The 23616-nt window shown below is 48.2% G+C and overlaps 1 protein-coding gene across 3 annotated transcripts; it reads left to right on the forward strand.

Annotated features, from left to right (window-relative positions):
• The first annotated feature begins 4888 nt into the window (after positions 1–4888).
• LOC148218152 (class I histocompatibility antigen, F10 alpha chain-like) lies at positions 4889–10349 on the forward strand. Of its 3 annotated transcripts, XM_088158216.1 has the most exons (8): positions 4889–4999; positions 6604–6867; positions 7246–7518; positions 8954–9226; positions 9319–9426; positions 9525–9560; positions 9680–9712; positions 10073–10344. In XM_088158216.1, exons 1-8 carry the CDS (start codon positions 4924–4926, stop codon positions 10087–10089), a joined length of 1080 nt encoding a protein of 359 aa, XP_088014342.1. In that variant the 5' UTR covers positions 4889–4923; the 3' UTR covers positions 10090–10344. The 3 variants fall into 3 exon arrangements, with proteins under 3 accessions (XP_088014342.1, XP_088014341.1, XP_088014340.1); XM_088158215.1 differs by having other exon boundaries at positions 8954–9426; positions 10073–10349; XM_088158214.1 differs by having other exon boundaries at positions 8954–9426; positions 10076–10349.
• The last annotated feature ends 13267 nt before the right edge of the window (positions 10350–23616 follow it).

Consider the following 23616-nt stretch of genomic DNA (forward strand, 5'->3'; position numbering starts at 1 on the left):
AAAGTTACTTCCCTGACGTGTTATAGATGCTTCTCCTGTTACCTCATGACTCAGAACCCACCCTTCAGGTCTATTGATGCCCCTCAATATTTCTGTTTGATTCCACTGTAATAACTGATCTGGGCCTAATCCCTCCCCCCTCCATGGCCATTGCTCAGTCATCTGCATTCCTCCACAGTGATCCAACAGTGACTTCAGTTCAGTAGTAATTTCTCGCATTAATTCCACAAATAAATTCTTTCCCAAGGGGGGTAAGTTCCGTTCACTGAGTTGTTGTTTTATTTTCTCATACAAGTTAAAGGTACCCCACGGTTTGTCTGACGTTTCTTCCACCCACTGCCCCCCTCACCTGGGCTAACAGCTCCTGGAAGCCTGCGTCGGTGAGTGGCCCCTCCCCGGCACCACTCTGGGAGCCGCAGAAGGGGCGTAGCAACAGCTACGCCTGGGCGAGTCGTCAGGGAGGGATAAAGAGGTGCAGGAGAGACCTTTTACGGTTCTGGGGGAAGGGATTTATTGAAGGAAAAGGTAACAGGTCCGGAGGTTGGGGGGGAACCGCAAAAGGCAGTTTGAGGGGGTTCTACACAGGCTTAAGTACGGGGGAGGAGCAAGGGGAAGGCACAAAACTCTGGCCAATAACGGGTAACGGGGGGAGGTACAGAAGGTGGGGAAAGGGGTACATTGAGCCAATAAGGCAAACCGAGGGTGGGGATACATACAAGATAACCAATCATGGATACAAGAGGGAATGCTTGACACAGAAACTTCTAGAACAAAGGAAGGGGCTACAAAGGATGGACATCCCGTGGGGCAGGGTTTAGGGTGAGGGACAGGGAAGGTTCCAGATAAAGGGAAGGGGCTTAGGATGACTGACTAGGACAAGGGCGGGGAAGGGAAAAACCATTATATACTTAACTTATGGGAAAGAAACTGGGATGAACCATCAACACAGAAGGAAAATTAACATTAAACAACACAACATTTGTCCTTGTTCCTTTCAACACTTTAAATGTATTTTTTATCAATTCCTCCTTGTAGTGATCTTGCACTCCTCCCTGATCTGAATATACCCACATACCTTCTTTTGGGAAGCAGAGCTGTGTCTCTCCTACTGGGCAACTTTGGTATGCTGATGGAGCCCACCCTCCTTTTCCCAAATTCGTGGCCACCCAATAACTTCTTTCCATAATAGTACACGATTCCAGCTTGTGCTGATTCTAGCAGGAATCGATGTGTGTGTGGAAGGCAAGGGTGGATACCGTGCATCCCCGTACCCAATTGTCTGGTGACACTTGGAACAAGCATCAGCATTATTTCCTTTTATCATCATTAGCAATAGGATGACTCCCATGACCATTTTCATCCCTCTGCCTCCCTCAAGGCCTACGGGGTTGCTGCCAGTAGCCGAGGTTTGTTTCATCTTCTCGGCAGCAGGGAATATGTCCTGGGCTCTCCCACTTTGTCTTTCTCTTTTGGTAGTGTTTCTTAATTTTGTCCCAAATTTAGCTTTAACATTCCAGTGCGAGGTACAGCAGTAACAGCTCGGTATACACAACCCTTCTGACACTCTATTGCCAAAACCTCTGCTCTGGCTTTCTTTTTTCCTCTTGTTCCATTCTCAAATAACTCCCACCAGTTATGATCATCAATTTCGATTTTTCCTCGTGCTGATAGGGTATTTAGCACCTTAACAGTTTCCTTCTGTTCCTTTCTTCTACATTGGACACATAATGTGAATGGGAGATACCCACCATAGGGATGAGACCACCACAGCTCAGGACAATATGGACAACTCTTTTTGATGAAGGGGTTACAATCACACCTGGCTTCAGGACAGGTGACTTTCAGTCCTGATTGGGAGACCTTCGAGACAAATTGATCCGGTGCCGACATCAAGAGCTCTGGATTTGCCCTTTGAGGTCTCCAGGCTCGGATGTCACTGCCCAACCTGCAGTAGGAGGGGTTACAGGACCCTTGACTCTACTCACACGTGTCCATCCTTTTTCAGGTGTCCTCAAAGCTGTTTCAGTTGTTAACAGAACCAAATACAGTCCTTCCCATTTTGGATCTAGATTTTCTTCTTTAATTAACACAGGTTGTCGTGGCCTAATCTTATCTATGGCAAATCTTAGAGGGATGGTTTTAGCTAAAATTCCCTTCTCCCTTAATTCTTGCAAATTTTTATTGATTATTATTATGTAATTCTGGAGGGAAGTGTCCTGAACTAAAGCTGGATCAAGTTGTTCTCCTTTAGGGTCAGGCATACCATACAGCATTTCATATGGTGAAATCCCTGTTTTCCAATTTGGCATTGTTCGTATATTAGACAGGGCTGGTGGGAGGCACTTTGTCCATGGCATTTTAGTCTCAATCATTAATTTTGACAGCTGTTGTTTCAATGTTTGATTCATCCTTTCAACCCTGCCAGAACTCTGAGGGTGCCAAGGTGTGTGATACTCCCAGCTGATGCCCAGGGCCGGGGTCAGTGACTGCAGCACCTTTGATGTAAAGTGCGTCCCCTGCTCTGAGTCTATGGCTCGAACCAGGCCATACCTTGGGATTATGTGTTCCAACAATATTTTGGCTACCACTTGTGATGTGGCTCTAGCTGCAGGGTATGCCTCTACCCAGTAGGTTAATTTGTTACCATTACTAGTAAATAGTTCCATCTTCCTATTTTTGGGAATTCTGTAAAATCTATTTGTATTCTTTCAAAGGGTGTGTAAGCAAATTTCCATTCTCCTGATGGACCTTGTAGCATAACTTTTAATTAATTTTGTGAACAAGTTAACCAAGTCTGGATGCTCTGCTTTGCAATATCAAAAATGGCAATGCATCCAAAAAAATTTAAATATTGGTCTTCTAGCACTCTGGTTCCAAAATGAGTTCGTTGATGTAATTGTTCAGTAATTTGTCTGGCCTGGGTTTTGAGTAAACTTTCCCTGCCATCTGCTAAAACCTATTAATTCTCATGCAGTTCTGCCCTTAATTTCTTTATCGCTTATTTTTACTGAAGAGTAATTGTCCACACAATCACATTCTAAATTTTCTCCTGGTTCCCCATACAGGAATTGTCCAGGACTTTGAGCAGTTGCTGCTTTTAGCTCTAAGTCTGGGGAAGTCATTAGAATAGCTTCATATTTTAATATTCGGGTATCAGTTAGCCGTTTCTCGGCTTTTTGATTCAGAATTCCCCTCACATTATGGGGGTGTGGACCACTAGGGTCGCCCCAAAGGTGACTTTTGAGGCTTCTTCAATTAAAAGTGCTGTGGCCACTGGGGCCTGCAGACATGTGGGCCAAGCCCGGCTGACAGGGTCGAGCAGTTTAGAATAAAATCCCACTGGCTTTCGACTGCCTGCCCATTCCTGGGTGAGCACCCCATGTGCTGTTTGATCAGAGGTGTTTACAAACAATTGAAATGGTCTCTCCAAATACGGGAGACTGAGTACAAGGGGCTTGAATTCAAGCATGTCTGACCTTTTCTAAACTTTTGTCATCCTCCTCTGCCCATTTCAGGCGATTACTGGTAATTTTTTTATATAGAAATTTCACTTTCTCACTAAATCCCTCTATTCATTGATGACAGTATCCCAGCAGTCCCAACATTTTCCTCACTTCTTTTTTAGTCTTTGGAGTCCCAGGCTTAGTATTCCAGACACTCTGTTAGGATCCAATTTCTTTTTCCCTTTACTTAACCAATGACCTAAATATTCTACTTCTGGTTCTGTGAATTGCAATTTAGCTTTGCATACCTTCAAACCCTGCTGTGCCAAAAAGTTTAAAAGTCATATAGTCCCATTTCTAGTACATTTCTGGTCTTTTTTCTGCTATTAATAGATCATCTACATATTGTAACCATTTCACCCCTTCTGGTAGCTCAAAAGACTGCATTAATTCTTCTAGGGCTGCCCAAAGGCATTGGGGGATTCTGTAAAGCCCTGAGGCAATACTGTCCAACGCAGTTGTCGTTTCCTGCCTTTATCAGGATATTCCCATTCAAAGGCAAAGCAATCTCTGTTACTTTCCTCTAACGGGCATGCCCAGAAGGCATCTTTTAGATCTATTACACTATACCAAGTGTAGCCAGGGGACAGCTGGCTTAAGAGGGTGTAAGGATTTGCTACTACTGGAGATTTGATGACAGTTCGCTGATTTATAGCCCTCAAATCCTGTACCAATCTGTAATTCCCGTCTGTCTTTTTGACAGGCAGAATAAGAGGATTATGTGGGGACATACATGGTTCTGAAATCTCTTGTTGCAAAAGGTTTTCTGTAACAGGCTGAAGGCCCGGGCTCCCTTCTAATGATATTGGATATTGACAAACTCGGATTGGCAAATCAGGATCAGTGATTTTCACTTTGATGGGTTTCATTTTTAACTTCCCTATTTTCCCAGTGATGTACCACACCTCAGCACATATTTGTTCCTCATCCTTTTGGTTAGGGCATAAATGTTAAGTTGCCCTCGGGATACTTCAATTTTCAAATCCAATGCTATTATTTAATCCTTCCCCAATAAATTATTTTTTGTCTCTGACAGTAACAGCAGATCATTTATTCGAATTTTGCTTTGGTTCTCAATTTATACATTTTTAAAAACAAGGATCCGAAACGGCTTACCCGGCGCTTTCTTAAGGGGGTCCCAGGTGGCTCTCAGAGGGCTCCGGGGGATCGCAGCGGGGATCCAGAGGGATCCAGAGGAATTCTGTGGAATTCCGTCGTCCCCTCCCCCACCGCGCTCCCTCGGTCGCTTTCGCTTCCGCGTCCCAACCTGAGAGACCGGGATCTACCCGGCGCCGGGTGACGTCACTCCGATGTCGGGCTGCCATTGGCGGACAGGAAATAGCGGCGCCAATGGCGTGGCCGGAGGCGGCTCTGGGGGCGGGGCCAGTGCTGGGGGACGGGCCCGCAGCGGAGCAGCGCGATGGCTCCAGCGCTGGGTCTGGGGCTGCTCTTGGGGCTCCTGGGGCTCCTCTGGGATCCGGGGGGCGCGACGAAAGGTGAGTGGGACCTCTGAAATCGCGACCACTCTGTACACCCCTCCCACCGGTATCCCCGTTTTGTGTCCTGTGACCCCCCCATCCCATTCCCCAGCACCAGGACCCCCCCTGTACTCCCTCATCTGGCACCGGGACCCCGCTGAAATTCCATTCCTGAGGATCAGGATCCCTTTGAACCCCGAATCGCGGACCGGGAACCCCCCTGAACTTCCCATATCGGGCACCGGGACCCCCCAAACCTTCATTCCCGGGTAGGGGAAACCCCTCCATAGCCCATTTTGGGTCCTGTGACCCCCCCCCCCCCCAAGCCCTTCCTCGGCGCTAGGATCCCCTGTACCCCCATTTCTGGGCACGGGGACTCCGTTGAGCACCAATTTCCGGCCACCGGGACCCCCCTGTAGTCCCTTATCTGGCACCGGGTCCACCCTGAACCCCCATTCCTGGGCACACAGACACCCCTGAATCTCCATTTCCGGCCTTGGGACCCACCTGCTCCTCCTTTTCCGGCATCCTGCTTTTCCCAGACCGCAGATCCGCTTTTTTCCTTGACCTTTGGACCCTCTGGACCTCCCACCTTTCCGCGTCCTCCCCGTTTTCAACTCCCGCCGCTTCCCGAAACGGAGTCCAAGAGGGTCCTGGCGTCCCAGGGCTCTCAGAAGGGTCGCAGCGGGGATCCAATGGGATCCAGATGAACTCCTTGGAATTCCCCCTTTCCCCCAACCCCTCCCCCACCGCTCTCCCTCGGTCTCTTTCCTGTCTCCCAGGCTGAGCCTTCAGGATCCACTCGCCTCTCCCATCCCCAGACCCCCCTTTCCCATGACCCCGGGACCCCCTGAACCCCCATTCCTGCCTTTCCCAGCTCCCAGGGCCCCCATTCCCTCAACACCGGGGACCTCTGGACCCTCTTTCCTGGGCACAGGGACCCCCTGGATCCCCCATCCCACCTCTCCCAGACCTTTCCTTGAACCTTGGACCCTTCCCGGCTCTCCCCGTTCTCCTTCCTGCCCCCCCAATCTCTGCATCCCCCCAGTTCTTCACCTCCTTCTCCTCCTGCAGGGGGTCCCAGGGCTCCAGGAAGGTCCCTGGGGGGTCGTGGAGGGTCCCAGGGAGGATTCTGGACTCTGGGATGCTCCTGAATTTCCTGTCCTGGGCACTGGTGCACCCTGCACTCCCTTATCCAGTACCAATCCCCACTACACTCCCTTTCCCATCTATCCCACCCTCTCCAGCCTCAGACTCCCCTTTCCCTTGACCCTGAGACCTCCTGGACCCCCATTCCTGCTTCTCTCAGGCCCAGCCCTGATTTCTGTCTGCATTAAGGACCTCTGAGCCCCCCATTCCAGCCATGCCAGGTGTGCCCACATTGTGACCCCCTTTCCTTATCACTGGAGCCTCCTGGACCCCCTTTCCTGGGCACAGGGATCCCCTGGAACCCCTATCCCACCTCTCCCAGTCTTTGTATCCCCCTTTTTTCGACATTGGGAGTCCCCTGAATGACCATTCCTGGACACTGGGTCCCCATGCATCCCATTCCTGGCTCTTCCGGTTCCCCTTTCATTGATCCATGTCCCTCTCAATCCCCCCAAATCTCTGTGTCCCCCCAGTTCTCCACTCTCTGCGTTACCTGTCTGTGGCGGTGTCAGAGCCCAGCCCGGGGATCCCCCAGTACATGGACATTGGGTACCTGGATGGGATCCCCTTCACACGCTATGACAGCGAGCGGGGCCGGGTGGAGCCGCTGACACAGTGGATAAAGGATGGAGTCGAGCCGGAATATTGGGATGGCCAGACCCAGATCTGTGAGCTGAGCCAGCACGTGGCTGCCAGGGACCTGGATAATCTGCGGGACCGGTACAACCAGAGCAGGGGTGAGTGGGGGCATCTGTGGGGCTGGGATGGGATCTGTGGGGCTGGGATAGATCTATGAGTTGGGTTGTGGATCCGTGGGGCTGGGGTGTGGATCCATAGGGCCTGAATGTGGATTCACAGGGTGCCAAGGGGCTGAGTTGGGGATCCATTAGGTTGGTATGGGATATCTTGTGATCCATGGGTGTGAGTGGGGATCCGTGGGGTTGGGATGGGATCTGTGGGGTTGGGTTGGGATCCATGGGTTGGGATGTGGATCCATGGGGTTAGGATGAAGCTCTCTGGGTCTTCATCAGACACTGAGGCTCCATAGGGTTGGAATGGGGCTCTGTGGGGCTGGGACACAATTCCATGGTTCTCTGTGGGTACAATCCCCCCAGGTCTCCACACATGGTTGGTAGTTTACGGCTGTGACCTCCTGTCTGACGGGAGCATCCGTGGATCTGAGCAGTATGGCTACGACGGGTGGGATTTCCTCTCCTTTGACCTGGGATCCGGGAGATTCGTGGCGGCCGACAGCGCTGCTGAGATCACCAGGAGGCGCTTGGAACATGAGAACGTGGCTGAGAGGCGGATAAATTACCTGGGGCAGGTCTGCCCGGAATGGCTCCAGAAATACGTCAGATATGCGGAGAAGGAGCTGGACCGCAAAGGTGGGAGCAGAATTCCTGTGGGAATGTGGGCTATGGAAGATTTGGGACCATGGGAATTCCAGGGAAAGATCTCACCCCCATCCCATTCCAGTGGGAATTCCATGGACAGGTCTCACCCCCATCCCATTCCAGTGGGAATTCCATGGACAGGTCTCACCCCCATCCCATTCCAGTGGGAATTCCACAGACAGGACTCAGCCCCATCCCATTCCAGTGGGAATTCCAGGGAAAGATCTCACCCCCATCCCATTCCAGTGGGAATTCCATGGACAGGTCTCACCCCCATCCCATTCCAGTGGGAGTTCCATGGACAGGTCTCACCCCCATTGCATTCAAGTGGGAATTCCAGGGAAAGATCTCACCCCCAACCCATTCCAGTGGGAATTCCATGGACAGGTCTCACCCCCATCCCATTCCAGTGGGAATTCCATGGACAGGTCTCACCCCCATCCCATTCCAGTGGGAATTCCATGGACAGGTCTCACCCCCATCCCATTCCAGTGGGAATTCCAGGGAAAGATCTCACCCTCATTCCCTTCCAGTGGGAATTCCACAGACAGGTCTCACCCCCATCCCATTCCAGTGGGAATTCCAGGGAAAGATCTCACCCCCATCCCATTCCAGTGGGAATTCCAGGGAAAGATCTCACCCTCATTCCCTTCCAGTGGGAATTCCACAGACAGGACTCACCACCATCCCATTCCAGTGGCAATTCCATGGACAGGTCTCACCCCCATCCCATTCCAGTGGGAATTCCATGGACAGGTCTCACCCCCATTGCATTCAAGTGGGAATTCCAGGGAAAGATCTCACCCCCAACCCATTCCAGTGGGAATTCCATGGACAGGTCTCACCCCCATCCTATTCCAGTAGGAATTCCATGGTTGAATCTCACCCCTGTCCCATTCTCATGGAATTCCAGGGGCAGATTTTACCACCATCCCATTCCAACCCGAATTCCAGGGACAGATCTCACCCCCATCCCATTCCAGTGGGAATTCCATGGACAGATCTCACCCCTGTCCCATTCCCAAGGAATTCCATGGGTACATTTTAACCCCATGCCATTCCAATCTGAATTCCATGGGCAGTTCTCACCCACATCAATTTCCAGTGGGAATTCCATGGGCAGATGTGTCCTCTATCTCGTTTTACTGGGAATTCCATGTCCGGATCTTACCCTTATCCCATTCCTGTGGGAATTCCATGAGTAGAGGTCACCCCATCCCATTCCCATAGAATTCCATTGGCAGATCTCTCTCTCATCCTAATATAGTGGGAATTCGATGGGCAGATGTCTTCTCCATCTGATTCCAGTGGAAATTCCATGGGGAGATGTCATCCCCATCCTATTCCAGTGGGAATTCCAGGGCCAGATCTCACCCATGGACTCAATCGAATTCCATGGATGTCTCTCACCGTTATCCCATTCCAGAGCCCCCTGATGTCCATGTGTCTGGAAAAGAGGAACACGGGACGCTGATCTTGTCCTGCCACGCGTACGGATTCTACCCCAGCTCCATCGAAGTCAACTGGATGAAGGGGGATGAAATCTGGGATCAGGAGACGGAGTGGGGCGGGATCGTTCCCAACAGCGACGGCACCTTCCACACCTGGGCCAGGATCAAGGCGCGGCCGGAGGAGCGGGAGCAGTACCGGTGCCGGGTGGAGCATCCCGGAATGTCAGAGCCCAGGATCTACGCTTGGGGTGAGGCTGGGAATGTGGAATGTGGGAATTGGGAATTTGGAATGCCCAAATGGGGATTCCCCTCCCTCTCCTCACCATCCTGCTTTTCCCAGACCCGACTTCTGGCGGGAATCTTGTCGTGGTGGTCGCTGTGTCCATCATCGCTGCCATCATCATCCTCATTGTCCTCATTGGATTCATTGTCTGGAAGCGCCAATCCGGTAACACACGGGATGGGGGCCGGGAAGGGGCACGGATCCACCCGGCACTGTTCTGGGAATCCTGTGCCACCAACACTGATCCCACTGTTTCTCCACAGGGAGGAGGGACAGGACTGGATACAACATAGCAGCTGGTGAGTACCAGTGGTGGATCCAGCTCTGGATCCCCTCTTTGTGGATCCTAGGATGGACCCTGGGGTTAATCCCAGTGTGTGATCCGTGCTGGAATCTCATGGATCTTCTCTTTCTGCAGGACAAGATGTGGGAACCAACGGCTTGAATGCAGGTACAGAGTGGGATCAGGGTGAGATTCCAGAGGAGGACTGGGGCAGGATGGACTGATTGGGATCATGGAGGAATTCTGGATCAGAGCAGGATCAGATGGAATTGTGGAGTGGGATAGGGGCTGGATTCTGAAATAGGGATCACGATGGATGGATGGATGGATGGATGGATGGATGGATGGATGGATGGATGGATGGATGGGGCAGGATGAGGGAGGGATTCCAGAGGGCTACTCGGGCAGGATTGGAGGGGGATCAGGTAGAATTCTGGAGGAGCTCCTGCTCTCCATGGGCTCCAGCCAGGTCCATCCTGTGGGATGCAGACAGGGACAGGGTGGCACCGTGACACTTTCTCATCCCAGCAGGAATCACCGCCTGAGCGATCCATGGAGCTGGATCCAGCCCCTTCCCTCTTCCCAGGAAACCAAGAGCTGCCAGCAGAACTCATCCTGCTCCTCCCACACACCCACAGCTTTTGCTAATGGATCCATTTCTGATTTACCAGTGTTTTGAAGCCTGGAACCACAAATATTCCCAATGCTTTAGTTCTGCTGTGAAATTATCCTGCTTTCGGGCAATAAATCCTGCTTGGGGGCAATAAATCCTGCTTTGAGCAATAAATCCGAGTTCCCTCCTCCAGTGTCTGGCAATTCCTCTCTGGGAGCCAGGAACGTGGATGGGGACACTGGGGATAGGGATGGGGACAGCAGGGACAGAGATGGGAACAGCAGGAATGAGAATGGGGACACCAGGAAGAGCATTTGAACACCAGGAATGGGAATGAGGACACAGGAGCACCATGGGTACACCAGGAACAGGTTGGGGACAGCACGAGCAGGATGTGACAGCAGGACTAGAACTGGAACGTGCCAGCCACATCCAGCTCCATTCCCCAGGATTCATTTCCTGCTCTGTGTCCCATGTCCAAGGAGTCCCCAGGAGGGTTTGGCCACGTTGGGCTCCTGGAGGGGCAGTGGGATGGGGGGAGGGCTCAGGCCAGGCCTCATTGTCCCCAAAGGTCCTTGAGTGTCCCAAAATCACGGCTCGGGATCTTGGAGAAGTTCCCTGGCCATGACACGAGCACGAGATGGCCGTGAGATGAGAGTGACCATGACACAACCACGGCCCTGACCATGAGATGATTTGGACCAAGAGATGACCATGGGTTGGCCATGGCACAACCCTGGCCTTGAGGTGACCCTGATGTGGTCATGGCCATGAGATGACCATGAGGTGACCATGACATGATCATGAGGTGACCATTACAGTGAGATGACCACAAGCATAAGATGATGGTGATCAGGAAAGGGCCATGACCATGAGATGGCCGTGACCATGAGATGACCACAAGATGATGGTGACAATGAGATGACCACAAGATGTCCTTGACACCACCATGGCCATGAAATACTGAAGGCTGTGAGATGACCATGACAGGATCTTGACCTAGAGGTGGCCATGAGATGACCACAACACACCATGGCTGTGTGCTGATCAAGACCATGAGATGATCATGACACAACCATGGCTGTGAGATGATTGTGACCATGAGGAGACTGTGAGATGACCATTAGGTGACCATGACCATGAGATAATGGTGATGACCATAACTGTAGGAAAGAAGGAACGCCTTACAGAATAAGGACCTTTTCTATCTTTGTTAAATCCTGTGCACTTCCGTTCATTTTATCCACCAAAAGGCACTCTGGGAAGGGCTCAGCTGCTGGTCAGATGGCCAGAGAGTGGGGTGGTGGGCACCTCGTGTGTGAGGCAGTGATTGGCTGGGAAGATGCGTGGACACCACAGGATCAGAGAGCTGATTCTGTGAAGGGACTCGTCAACAGCGACACCGCAGTGACAGGCAGCCAATGCGGGCTTGCTTCAGACAAGTTTGGGTTAAGTTTCAGTTAAGTTTGAATGACACAGCCAGAGCAGCATAAATGATGGACCACCTAACTGGGAAAGGACAATTTAGCCAACCTGAGGAGGAAGCAGCAGCAGTCCCCAGGCAAGTACGTGGTGAAGTTAAAAATTTTTATTAAAAGCATTGGTCTATGTACCAGATGGCAGCAATCTTAACTCGGAGTATAATAATATTAGGCAAGAGCCTATTGGAATTTGTAGACCAGTTCACACAAGCATTGGAAAAACAAATTCCCGATGCTAGGACCAGGAACAAGCTGTTAGAGACATTGGCAGTAGCTCATGGTAACTCCGAGTGTCCAAAGGTGTTGCACGCCCTGCCACGAGAACCACCACCAATGATCCTCCAGATGATCGAGGCGTGCAATCGTCTGGGGATGAATGTGGCAGCAGGACAGGCCCAGGCCATGGGGCAGGGAGTTGCAAAAGCCCTGGTGGCTGTGCAGTTTCCTTTTAAAACACCACAATCACAATAACAACCCACTTGCTTTCGATGTGGTCCACAGGGACATTTCTGAAAAGACTGTCCACAGAGAAAAGGGAGATACCCAGTTCCTGGTCAAAACCAACCCCAGGCTAAACAGTTTTCTTCTAAAGGCAATTTCCCCAGGCTGCCATCAAAAAAACTTGCACTGGAGCACGAGCCAGCCTCGCGCTGTGACAGAAATCCACAAGCTGATGATGCTGATGACCATCAGTGTTAGTAAAAGAGCCTGAAACAAATCAAATGTTAGGACCATTTCAGTTAATAACTGGGGGAATGGATGGGGTTGTGTCTCCAGAGATAGAGGACCTCAGTGGATACCAGCCAAAACCATCAAACCTTACCTACAGCCATTAATGGACTGCCCACCAGAAAGTTCCAGTACTCCCAACTCCTAACAGCGAGCCTTTAGCGAACATAACACCCCAGGAGACTTTATGTTTATCTGTTCCCACCCCAAATAACCCCTCTTCAACATGGCTGGTAGGTCTGGCCATAGATGAGTGGCCAGTAAATAAAAAGGCCATTCATAATATACAAAGGAACAGTCCCATTGGTAAGCTGAAATACAATCCTGTAGATTTTTGGGACTCGTGGCCTCTCAATCTTCCACATGCACCATTAGAGGCTCAAGAATTGGAACTGTTTGGCTCAGTTCAAATGGATTCCTGCAATAGCTTTCGTTATAGAAAAAGAATTCAATTGGTAACATGTAATGGTGCTAAGCCCCAAATTGTAAAACCAGATGAACCAGCACTGTGGGATGTTTCTCCCCACCATCCAAGGTATAAAAATGAGAGCCTATGGTGCAATTATACCTCACGACATCCATCTAAATCGACGCCCCTTTGCAATTACCAGCAGGCACGTTTCTTATTTGTGGGGACAGAGCATGGCCTGCCATTCCATCTCGTATTAAAGGCAGCCCATGTAGCTTTGGTAGGCTTGCTTTACTAACTCCCAATGTCACAATGCTAATTGGCAATGACAAAAATAGGAAAAAAAAGTGTTTGCACATCTCTTCCAATCCAACTGTAACAGTAAATTAGATTTTTGGAGTAGAGGACAGAGGATTGTTGCCTCTGCTCTTGTACTGTGGGTAGGTGCTGCACAAGCAGTAACACAATTAGGAAAATTTGGATGTTGGTTATCTAAACAAACCAACACTACTTTTATCTCTAAATGATCTTTTAACAGATGTTGACAGCCTAAGACACACAACATTACAAAACAGAGCTGCCATAGATTTCTTGCTGTTGGCACACGGATGCCAAGACCTCGAAGGCGTGTGCTGCATGAACCTTTCAGACCATAGTGAGTCTATACACAAAAGTATTCAAGTCCTCAAAGATGGGAGTCAAAGATTTACGAACCGTGGCCATGAGGTGATCAAGAAATGTCCGTGACTGTGACCATGACATGACGATGACTTTGAGATGAACATGGGCATAAAGTATGGTGAGCAAGAAATGGCCACGGCATGCCCATGACCATAACATGATCCTGACCATGAGGTGACCATGAGCACGAGCTGATTTTGACCAAGACATGACCACAATGCAACCATGGCCATGTGGTGATCTGGGCCATGAGATGACCATGATTGTGACCATAATACCACCACAGCCATGGAATGATCAAGGTCAAGATATGATTCTGACCATGAGTTAATCAAGGGACAACCATGACCATGACACGGCCACAGCTGTGAGATGACCATGATGTGATTGTGTCCATGAGATGACCATGAGGTAACAATGAGATGACCATGAGCATGAGATGATTGTGACCAAGAGATGTCCATGAGATGACCACAACACACCATGGCCATGTGGTGATCAAGACCATGAGATGATCATTATGATGAGATGACCACAACCACTGAATAACCATGACTGTGACACAACCGCAACTGTAAGATGACCATGATGTGATTGTGGCGATGAGATGACCACGGCATGACCATGAAATGACCATGAGATGACCATGACCATGTGTCTTGGTTTCAAAGACAGGTATTTGTTAAGGGAAGACGAGAACCCCTTTTTCTGAGCTGTAGAGTGCTACCCCCTCCCTTCTAATTATTATAGTTTCAAATCAGAGGCTTTCAGGCAGAAGATACGGGGATAGGAATAACAGTTCTTTACTGATATATCTAACAAGGCAAAGAGCAGAAACAACAACAGCTATAAAAACTGACAACAAAACAGAGCAGTATAGCTCAGTTCCAGTCCCTTTATGGCCACAGGCTCCCTCTCCCTGCGCTCAGTTGCCGGTGCTGGGGGCAGGGCAGGTCCCGCGCAGTTGAGGAGGGCTGGAGTGACGGTGGCAGCGGCCCAGGGGTGAGAGGGATGGAGGAGCGACTCCCCCCTCACCGTGTTGGTGGTGGTGCTCAGCAGAGTGCCCAGAGTTAGTAGGATGAAGTGGGAAAGCAGCAGAGCGATGTCCGACAGCAGGGAACGTGGCTCCCGGCGCTGGGATGGTGGAGAGGATGCTTGGTAGGAGACCCAGCCGTCTTCTTTCCATGAGCGAGCGAGAGAAGGAGAGAATGAGAGCGAGCCCAGGCCCCTGTCCCACCTTTCCTTTTCCAGTCTCCCGCTATCTCCCACGCCCCCGTGAGAGAAAACTACTGCTACTAAGGTGTAGCCACGAATACTCAGCATAACAATGGGAAAAATTCCACAGAAAGAAAAGGGAATAATTCAACCCCCAACACCATGCAATGATGTCCTGGGGTACAATGCAAAAATGTGTATTCTATCACCATCTCTTAAAATGTGGGAGGGGTGGTGATCCTTATCTCTGTGGGAGATATCCTCTGCTGATGTGCCATCTGATAAGATCGGGGGATGATCATCGTTATCTATTCACAACCCATCCTTCCTCCAGAAGATATATTCCGTTAATGGGCCATTAAGTCCTATTGTGTGACCGATAAGATTACATCATCCCATTGGGAGATGCCCCAACCAGGGGCAGGAGCCAAGCCTTTCCTACCTAGATAAAAAACTGGGGTTTGGGACCCGAGGGCAGACCTTTCTACTGGATCCCAGAGGAAAGTCGGACCTTTTCCACATCATCGCTGGATCTTCGGAGGAAAACTGCACCTTCTACAGGAGCACTGCTTCAACAGAACCACATCTGTCATCCAGGAGGACTGCAGCCACCATTTATAGGGACTGCTACCAACACCCTGACTGACAGGGTGTCAGGTTGTATTTCTGACTGTGTTGGTGGTTGTTTCTTTTATATTATTGCATGTATTTTATTTTTTCTCTTTTCTCCTATTAAATTGTATTACTGACTTGGAGTCTCGCACTGGTTTTACTTTCAAACCAACACACCATTACAGTGAGATGACCACAAGCATAAGATGATGGTGATAAGGACCACGACCATAAGATGGCCATGACCATGAGATGACCACAAGATGATGGTGACAATGAGATGACCACAACACACCATGGCTGTGTGCTGATCAAGACCATGAGATGATCATGACACAACCATGGCTGTGAGATGATTGTGACCATGAGGTGACTGTGAGATGACCATTAGGTGACCATGAGCATGAGATAATGGTGATGACCATAACTGTAGGAAAGAAGGAACGCCTTACAGAATAAGGACCTTTTCTATCTTTGTTAAATCCTGTGCACTTCCGTTCATTTTATCCACCAAAAGGCACTCTGGGAAGGGCTCAGCTGCTGGTCAGATGGCCAGAGAGTGGGGTGGTGGTCACCTCGTGTGTGAGGCAGTGATGGGCCGGGAAGATGCATGGACACCACAGGATCAGAGAGCTGATCCTGTGAAGGGACTCGTCAACAGCGACACCGCAGTGACAGGCAGCCAATGCGGGCTTGCTTCAGACAAGTTTGGGTTAAGTTTCAGTTAAGTTTGAATGACACAGCCAGAGCAGCATAAATGATGGACCACCTAACTGGGAAAGGACAATTTAGCCAACCTGAGGAGGAAGCAGCAGCAGTCCCCAGGCAAGTACGTGGTGAAGTTAAAGATTTTTGTTTAAAGCATTGGTCCATGTACCAGATGGCAGCAATCCTAACTCGGAGTATAATAATATTAGGCAAGAGCCAGGAGAGACATACATGGAATTTATAGAGCGGTTAAAACAAGCATTGGAAAAACAAATCCCTGATGCTAGGACCAGGAACAAGCTGTTAGAGACATTGGCAGTAGCTCATGGTAACTCTGAGTGTCCAAAGGTGTTGCACGCCCTGCCACGAGAAACACCACCAATGATCCTCCAGATGATCGAGGCGTGCAATCGTCTCGGGATGAATGTGGCAGCAGGACAGGCCCAGGCCATGGGGCAGGGAGTTGCAAAAGCCCTGGTGGCTGTGCAGTTTCCTTTTAAAACACCACAATCACAATAACAACCCACTTGCTTTCGATGTGGTCCACAGGGACATTTCTGAAAAGACTGTCCACAGAGAAAAGGGAGATACCCAGTTCCTGGTCAAAACCAACCCCAGGCTAAACAGTTTTCTTCTAAAGGCAATCTCCCCAGGCTCCCATCAAAAAATCTTGCACTGTAGCACGAGCCGGCCTTGCACTGTGACAGAAATCCTCAAGCTGATGATGCTGATGACCATCAGTGTTAGTAAAAGAGCCTGAAACAAATCAAATGTTAGGACCATTTCAGTTAATAACTGGGGGAAGCGATAGGGTTGTGTCTCCACAGATAGAGGACCTCGGTGGATACCAGCCAAAACCATCAAACCTTACCTACAGCCATTAAAGGACGACCCACCGGAATGTTCCAGTACTCCCAACTCCTAACAGCGAGCCTTTAGCGAACATAACACCCCAGGAGACTTTATGTTTATCTCTTGCCACCCCAAATCACCCCTCTTCAACATGGCTGGTAGGTCTGGCCATAGATGAGTGGCCAGTAAATAAAAAGGCCATTCGTAATATACAAAGGAACAGTCCCATTGGTAAGCTGAAATACAATCCTGTAGATTTTTGGGATTCGTGGCCTCTCAGCCTTCCACATGCACCATTAGAGGCTCAAGAATTGGAACTGTTTGGCTCATTTCAAATGGATTACTGCAATAGCTTTCGTTATAGAAAAAGAGTTCAATTGGTAAGATGTAATGGTGCTAAGTATTCAAGTCCTCAGAGAGAGAGTCAAAGAGTTACAAATTAATGATGACAAAGACAGGTTGGATGGTGTCTTTAAAAGTTGGGTAACCAAGGGGTGGGTGTTGTCCATAATGAAAACGGGGTTACTTATCTTCATAATTTTCATTTTGTAGTGTTAGTTTTTCCTTGTCTGTTAGAATGTTTCTACAGAGTTTTACAAAAATCTTTCAGTTCTATTTTTACTGTTAAGCAGAAAGGGGGAGATGTGGGGGTCAGCCTGACCAGTATCCCAGGACAGGCAACCATCACCAAAGAAGAATGATATCCCAATCCTAAACCTGGGGAGGCATTTGTTAAGTTGTGGTGACCCCAGAGGAATGTTATGAAGAGTTATGGGATTGCCTGTGTGAATACCTCATGCATATTCCTAACCCTCATTTCCCCGTTAATTATCACCTCTCCCAGTTCCAGAATGTTCTCCCTTCCTTGTATCTCCATTGGCCCTCAGCTGATGCAATGTTCCACCCAACCTACCCCATTGGATCCTACCTTCCCTTACTCCACCTCTGCCCCACTTTCCCCTATCCCCATTGGACCCTAAGCTCAACTCCACCCCCTCTCTTACCCCATATTTACACCTTGGACCTCCCTGTATCTTTGTCTTCAACCCCAGGCTTCTAAAGTGACCTTGTCCCCTCGGTTGTTGTATTTGGATTTTTGGGCCTCATCCCACGTTTCCTTTCATTATTATTAAAGTGTTTTATGTTTCTGAGTCATGGTTGTCGTTCCGCTCTTCTTTAATTTTTGCCACTTCTGCCCTGATATCTGCAAAGCCTAAAAAGGATTGTTGGGGACCACCCTCGACCCCTGATATGAGATGACCAGGACAGAACTATGGCCATGAGGTGACCATGACACAACCATCACCTTGAGATGACCATTACAGTGAGATGACAATGGACATGAGATGATGGGGATCAGGAGATGACCATGAGGTGACCACAATATGACCACGGCTATGAAATAATTGTGGCCACAGGATGACCACGACCATGAGATGATGGTGATGACCATGACCATGAGATGACCATGACGATGAGGTGACCATGAGATGCCCATTAGGGTGAGCTGACCATGAGCATGACATGATGGATATCAGGAAATAAACGACCATGACTGTGCTGATGACATGACTGTGACTGTGAGATGACTAAGAGATGATCATGAGATGACCATATCCATGACCATGAGAGGACTGTGACCATGAGATGACGATGACACAACCATGGCCATGAGGTGATCAAGAAATGTCCATGATTGTGACCATGACATGCTGACAACTGTGAGATGACCATGGGCATGAGGTATTGTGTCCAAGAGATGACCACGGCATGTCCATGACCATAACATGATCCTGGCCATGAGGCGACCATGAGCATGAGATGATGGTGCTTAGGAGATGACCATAAGATGACCATGAGTGACCATGAGTGAACATGAGCTGGCCTTGAAGATGACCATGAGATGACCATGACCCGGCCATGGTCTGGATCTCCTCAGATCCTGTCACTCACCTCCCGCTTATTATGAATGAGAAACAACAGTCTCAATATTCAGCAAAATTTAGATTGCTTTATTTGATAGAGACGGAGCATGCAGCGATGGGGAATGTGAGGGGTCACCGTCCACTCCACGCTCCAGCAAACCCTATTTTGTAGCGTCTTCTTATACTGTGGTTTCTCATTGTAATCAATAATTTTTAGTATTTTGCTGTCATAATTTGGGCAGGTAAGCAGTGGTGGTCGAAGAAGCATCTGCATCCAAACTCACAAAGCCTCTGGGCGATAGTCAGTCTCACAGATAACCATCTGGTCTTTGTAGACAACCACCAGGGAAATCTGCAAGTCTGGTCCTTGAGAGAGGCAGCACTGATCAAACAAAGGCAGGAAGGGCTATCCAAAAGTGTGATTTTGCAAGCTGGCAGTTGATGTAACTTATTTGGAAAACATAACATAACATAAACATAACATAACATAACATAACATAACATAACATAACATAACATAACATAACATAACATAACATAACATAACATAACATAACATAACATGGTGATTTAAAACAGAATGATTTAATCATATATATTTCTTTATCTAGTGTCCATGCTTCACTTCAGAACATAGCATTCTGGCTCATACAAACCCCAATATTTTATGATTAACACATATCTTTTATTAATTATCACAATTTCCCCACTTCTTTTCTTTTATCCCATTGATTCATGTGTTGGCTACAAATTTTGACAGGACTTCTTGTACTAGATTTAATTCATTCACTGCCAGCAGTTTTGTTGTCGTCTCAGGGTCTATTGGTATTGTAGCAACTTGCATTCCTTGAACCACCGACTGGATTAGTCGAATGAAGCATGGAACAAGACAAGGGATGAACAGTACTCCTAATAATGCACATGTTAACATAAAACCTAATTCCTTCCACCAATCTCCCCCCAACAGGTTATTCCACCAATTATCATTAAACACAGAGTTCCAGGTTTATACAGGTACATGGGCTATTTGTTTTATTTCTTCTGCAATTTTAGTAATTACTTCACCATTATCATCAATTTCTATGCAGCATTCAGAATTATTGAACTTCCCACACACTCCCCCTTCTTCAGCTAACAGATAGTCCAGGGCTCGTCGATTTTGATATACTGCTGCTCTAGTTTGGGTAAGTTGTTTAGCCATCAATTCCATTGCTCGGGCTGTTTGCTTGGAAGTAATTTCTACTAGGCCTTGTAGCCTGATAATTCTATTTATCATATAAATTGGAGTGAGATAGCCCCAGCTTCCATCTTGAGCCCCATAGTACTCAGTAATTTGTTCTGGGGGCCATTCATCATCCTTCCAGATTTGTGTTCCCCCTATGGATGGGCTCTTTTTGTTTGCAGGCAAAGTTTCATACAAGGGAACTCCTAACACACGATTACCCTTTTCCTTTGGCAATGTAAAAAACGCAGGCTGGATAATCCCTCAGGTACATGTCCCTCTCCATCTGTTTGGTAGGGTATTAGAAGCTCTTTTCCTGCAGATCCAAAATATTCCATCTGGGACTTTCCAGCTTAGCTGAACTGATTCAGGTCGTTGCCAATAGATTCTTACACTATTCTTATTATACCAGCAGAGTCCTGTGAAATTGTTCTTTATACAATTACCCTTACTTAGCTTTCCTCGATATTTTTTTAGAGTTTTGGGCCACCAAGACTGATTGCTTGCATTTGTAGTCAGGAGAGTCTTACAGGGGGTGTGCCCCACATCTTGGGTAAAGTTACTTCCCTGACGTGTTATAGATGCTTCTCCTGTTACCTCATGACTCAGAACCCACCCTTCAGGTCTATTGATGCCCCTCAATATTTCTGTTTGATTCCACTGTAATAACTGATCTGGGCCTAATCCCTCCCCCCTCCATGGCCATTGCTCAGTCATCTGCATTCCTCCACAGTGATCCAACAGTGACTTCAGTTCAGTAGTAATTTCTCGCATTAATTCCACAAATAAATTCTTTCCCAAGGGGGGTAAGTTCCGTTCACTGAGTTGTTGTTTTATTTTCTCATACAAGTTAAAGCTACCCCACGGTTTGTCTGACGTTTCTTCCACCCACTTCCCCCCTCACCTGGGCTAACAGCTCCTGGAAGCCTGCGTCGGTGAGTGGCCCCTCCCCGGCACCACTCTGGGAGCCGCAGAAGGGGCGTAGCAACAGCTACGCCTGGGCGAGTTGTCAGGGAGGGATAAAGAGGTGCAGGAGAGACCTTTTACGGTTCTGGGGGAAGGGATTTATTGAAGGAAAAGGTAACAGGTCCGGAGGTTGGGGGGGAACCGCAAAAGGCAGTTTGAGGGGGTTCTACACAGGCTTAAGTACGGGGGAGGAGCAAGGGGAAGGCACAAAACTCTGGCCAATAACGATTAACGGGGGGAGGTACAGAAGGTGGGGAAAGGGGTACATTGAGCCAATAAGGCAAACCGAGGGTGGGGATACATACAAGATAACCAATCATGGATACAAGAGGGAATGCTTGACACAGAAACTTCTAGAACAAAGGGAGGGGCTACAAAGGATTGACATCCCGTGGGGCAGGGTTTAGGGTGAGGGACAGGGAAGGTTCCAGATAAAGAGGAGGGGTAGGCCCAAGGCATGAAAGGGAAAAACCATTATGTACTTAACTTAAGGGAAAGAAACTGGGACGAACCATCAACACAGAAGGAAAATTAACATTAAACAACACAACATTTGTCCTTGTTCCTTTCAACACTTTAATTGTATGTTTTATCAATTCCTCCTTGTAGTGATCTCGCACTCCTCCCTGATCTGAATATCCCCACATACCTTCTTTTGGGAAGCAGAGCTGTGTCTCTCCTACTGGGGAACTTTGGTATGCTGATGGAGCCCACCCTCCTTTTCCCAAATTGGTGGCCACCCAATAACTTTTTCCCATAATAGTACACGTTTCCAACTTGTGCTGATTCTAGCAGGAATTGATGTGTGTGGAAGGCAAGGGTGGATACCGTGCATCCCCGTACCCAATTGTCTGGTGACACTTGGAACAAGCAGCAGCATTATTTCCTTTTATCATCATTAGCAATAGGATGACTCCCATGACCATTTTCATCCCTCTGCCTCCCTCAAGGCCTACGGGGTTGCTGCCAGTAGCCGAGGTTTGTTTAATCTTCTCAGCAGCAGGGAATATGTCCTGGGCTCTCCCACTTTGTCTTTCTCTTTTGGTAGTGTTTCTTAATTTTGTCCCAAATTTAGCTTTAACATTCCAGTGCGAGGTACAGCAGTAACAGCTCGGTATACACAACCCTTCTGACACTCTATTGCCAATACCTCTGCTCTGGCTTTCTTTTTTCCTCTTGTTCCATTCTCAAATAACTCCCACCAGTTATGATCATCAATTTCGATTTTTCCTCGTGCTGATAGGGTATTTAGCACCTTAACAGTTTCCTTCTGTTCCTTTCTTCTACATTGGACACATAATGTGAATGGGAGATACCCACCATAGGGATGAGACCACCACAGCTCAGGACAATATGGACAACTCTTTTTGATGAAGGGGTTACAATCACACCTGGCTTCAGGACAGGTGACTTTCAGTCCTGATTGGGAGACCTTCGAGACAAATTGATCCGGTGCCGACATCAAGAGCTCTGGATTTGCCCTTTGAGGTCTCCAGGCTCGGATGTCACTGCCCAACCTGCAGTAGGAGGGGTTACAGGACCCTGGACTCTACTCACACGTGTCCATCCTTTTTCAGGTGTCCTCACAGCTGTTTCAGTTGTTAACAGAACCAAATACAGTCCTTCCCATTTTGGATCTAGATTTTCTTCTTTAATTAACACAGGTTGTCGTGGCCTAATCTTATCTATGGCAAATCTTAGAGGGATGGTTGGAGCCAAAATTCCCCTCTCCTTTAATACTTGTAAATTTTTATTGATTATTATTATGTAATTCTGGAGGGAAGGGTCCTGAAATAAAGCTGGATCAAGTTGTTCTCCTTTAGGGTCAGGCATACCATACAGCATTTCGTATGGTGAAATCCCTGTTTTGGAATTTGGCATTGTTCGTATATTAGACAGGGCTGGTGGAAGGCACTTTGTCCATGGCATTTTAGTCTCAATCATTAATTTTGACAGCTGTTGTTTTAATGTTTGATTCATCCTTTCAACCCTGCCCGAACTCTGAGGGTGCCAAGGTGTGTGATACTCCCAGCTGATGCCCAGGGCCGGGGTCAGTGACTGCAGCACCTTTGATGTAAAGTGCGTCCCCTGCTCTGAGTCTATGGCTCGAACCAGGCCATACCTTGGGATTATGTGTTCCAACAATATTTTGGCTACCACTTGTGATGTGGCTCTAGCTGCAGGGTATGCCTCGACCCAGTGGGTTAATTTGTCTATTTTCACCAGTGGATATTTCCATCTTCCTATTTTTGGGAATTCTGTAAAATCTATTTGTATTCTTTCAAAGGGTGTGTAAGCAAATTTCCATTCTCCTGATGGACCTTGTAGCATAACTTTTAATTAATTTTCTGAACAAGTTAACCAAGTCTGGATGCTCTGCTTTGCAATATCAAAAATGCCAATGCATCCAAAAAAATTTAAATATTGGTCTTCTAGCACTCTGGTTCCAAAATGAGTTCGTTGATGTAATTGTTCAGTAATTTGTCTGGCCTGGGTTTTGAGTAAACTTTCCCTGCCATCTGCTAAAACCTATTAATTCTCATGCAGTTCTGCCCTGAACTTCTTTATCGCTTATTTTTACTGAAGAGTAATTGTCCACACAATCACATTCTAAATTTTCTCCTGGTTCCCCATACAGGAATTGTGCAGGACTTTCAGC

This window comes from Sturnus vulgaris, unplaced genomic scaffold, assembly GCF_052056855.1.
Source record: "Sturnus vulgaris isolate bStuVul1 unplaced genomic scaffold, bStuVul1.hap1 Scaffold_195, whole genome shotgun sequence".
In the NCBI taxonomy this organism is placed as follows: domain Eukaryota; kingdom Metazoa; phylum Chordata; class Aves; order Passeriformes; family Sturnidae; genus Sturnus; species Sturnus vulgaris.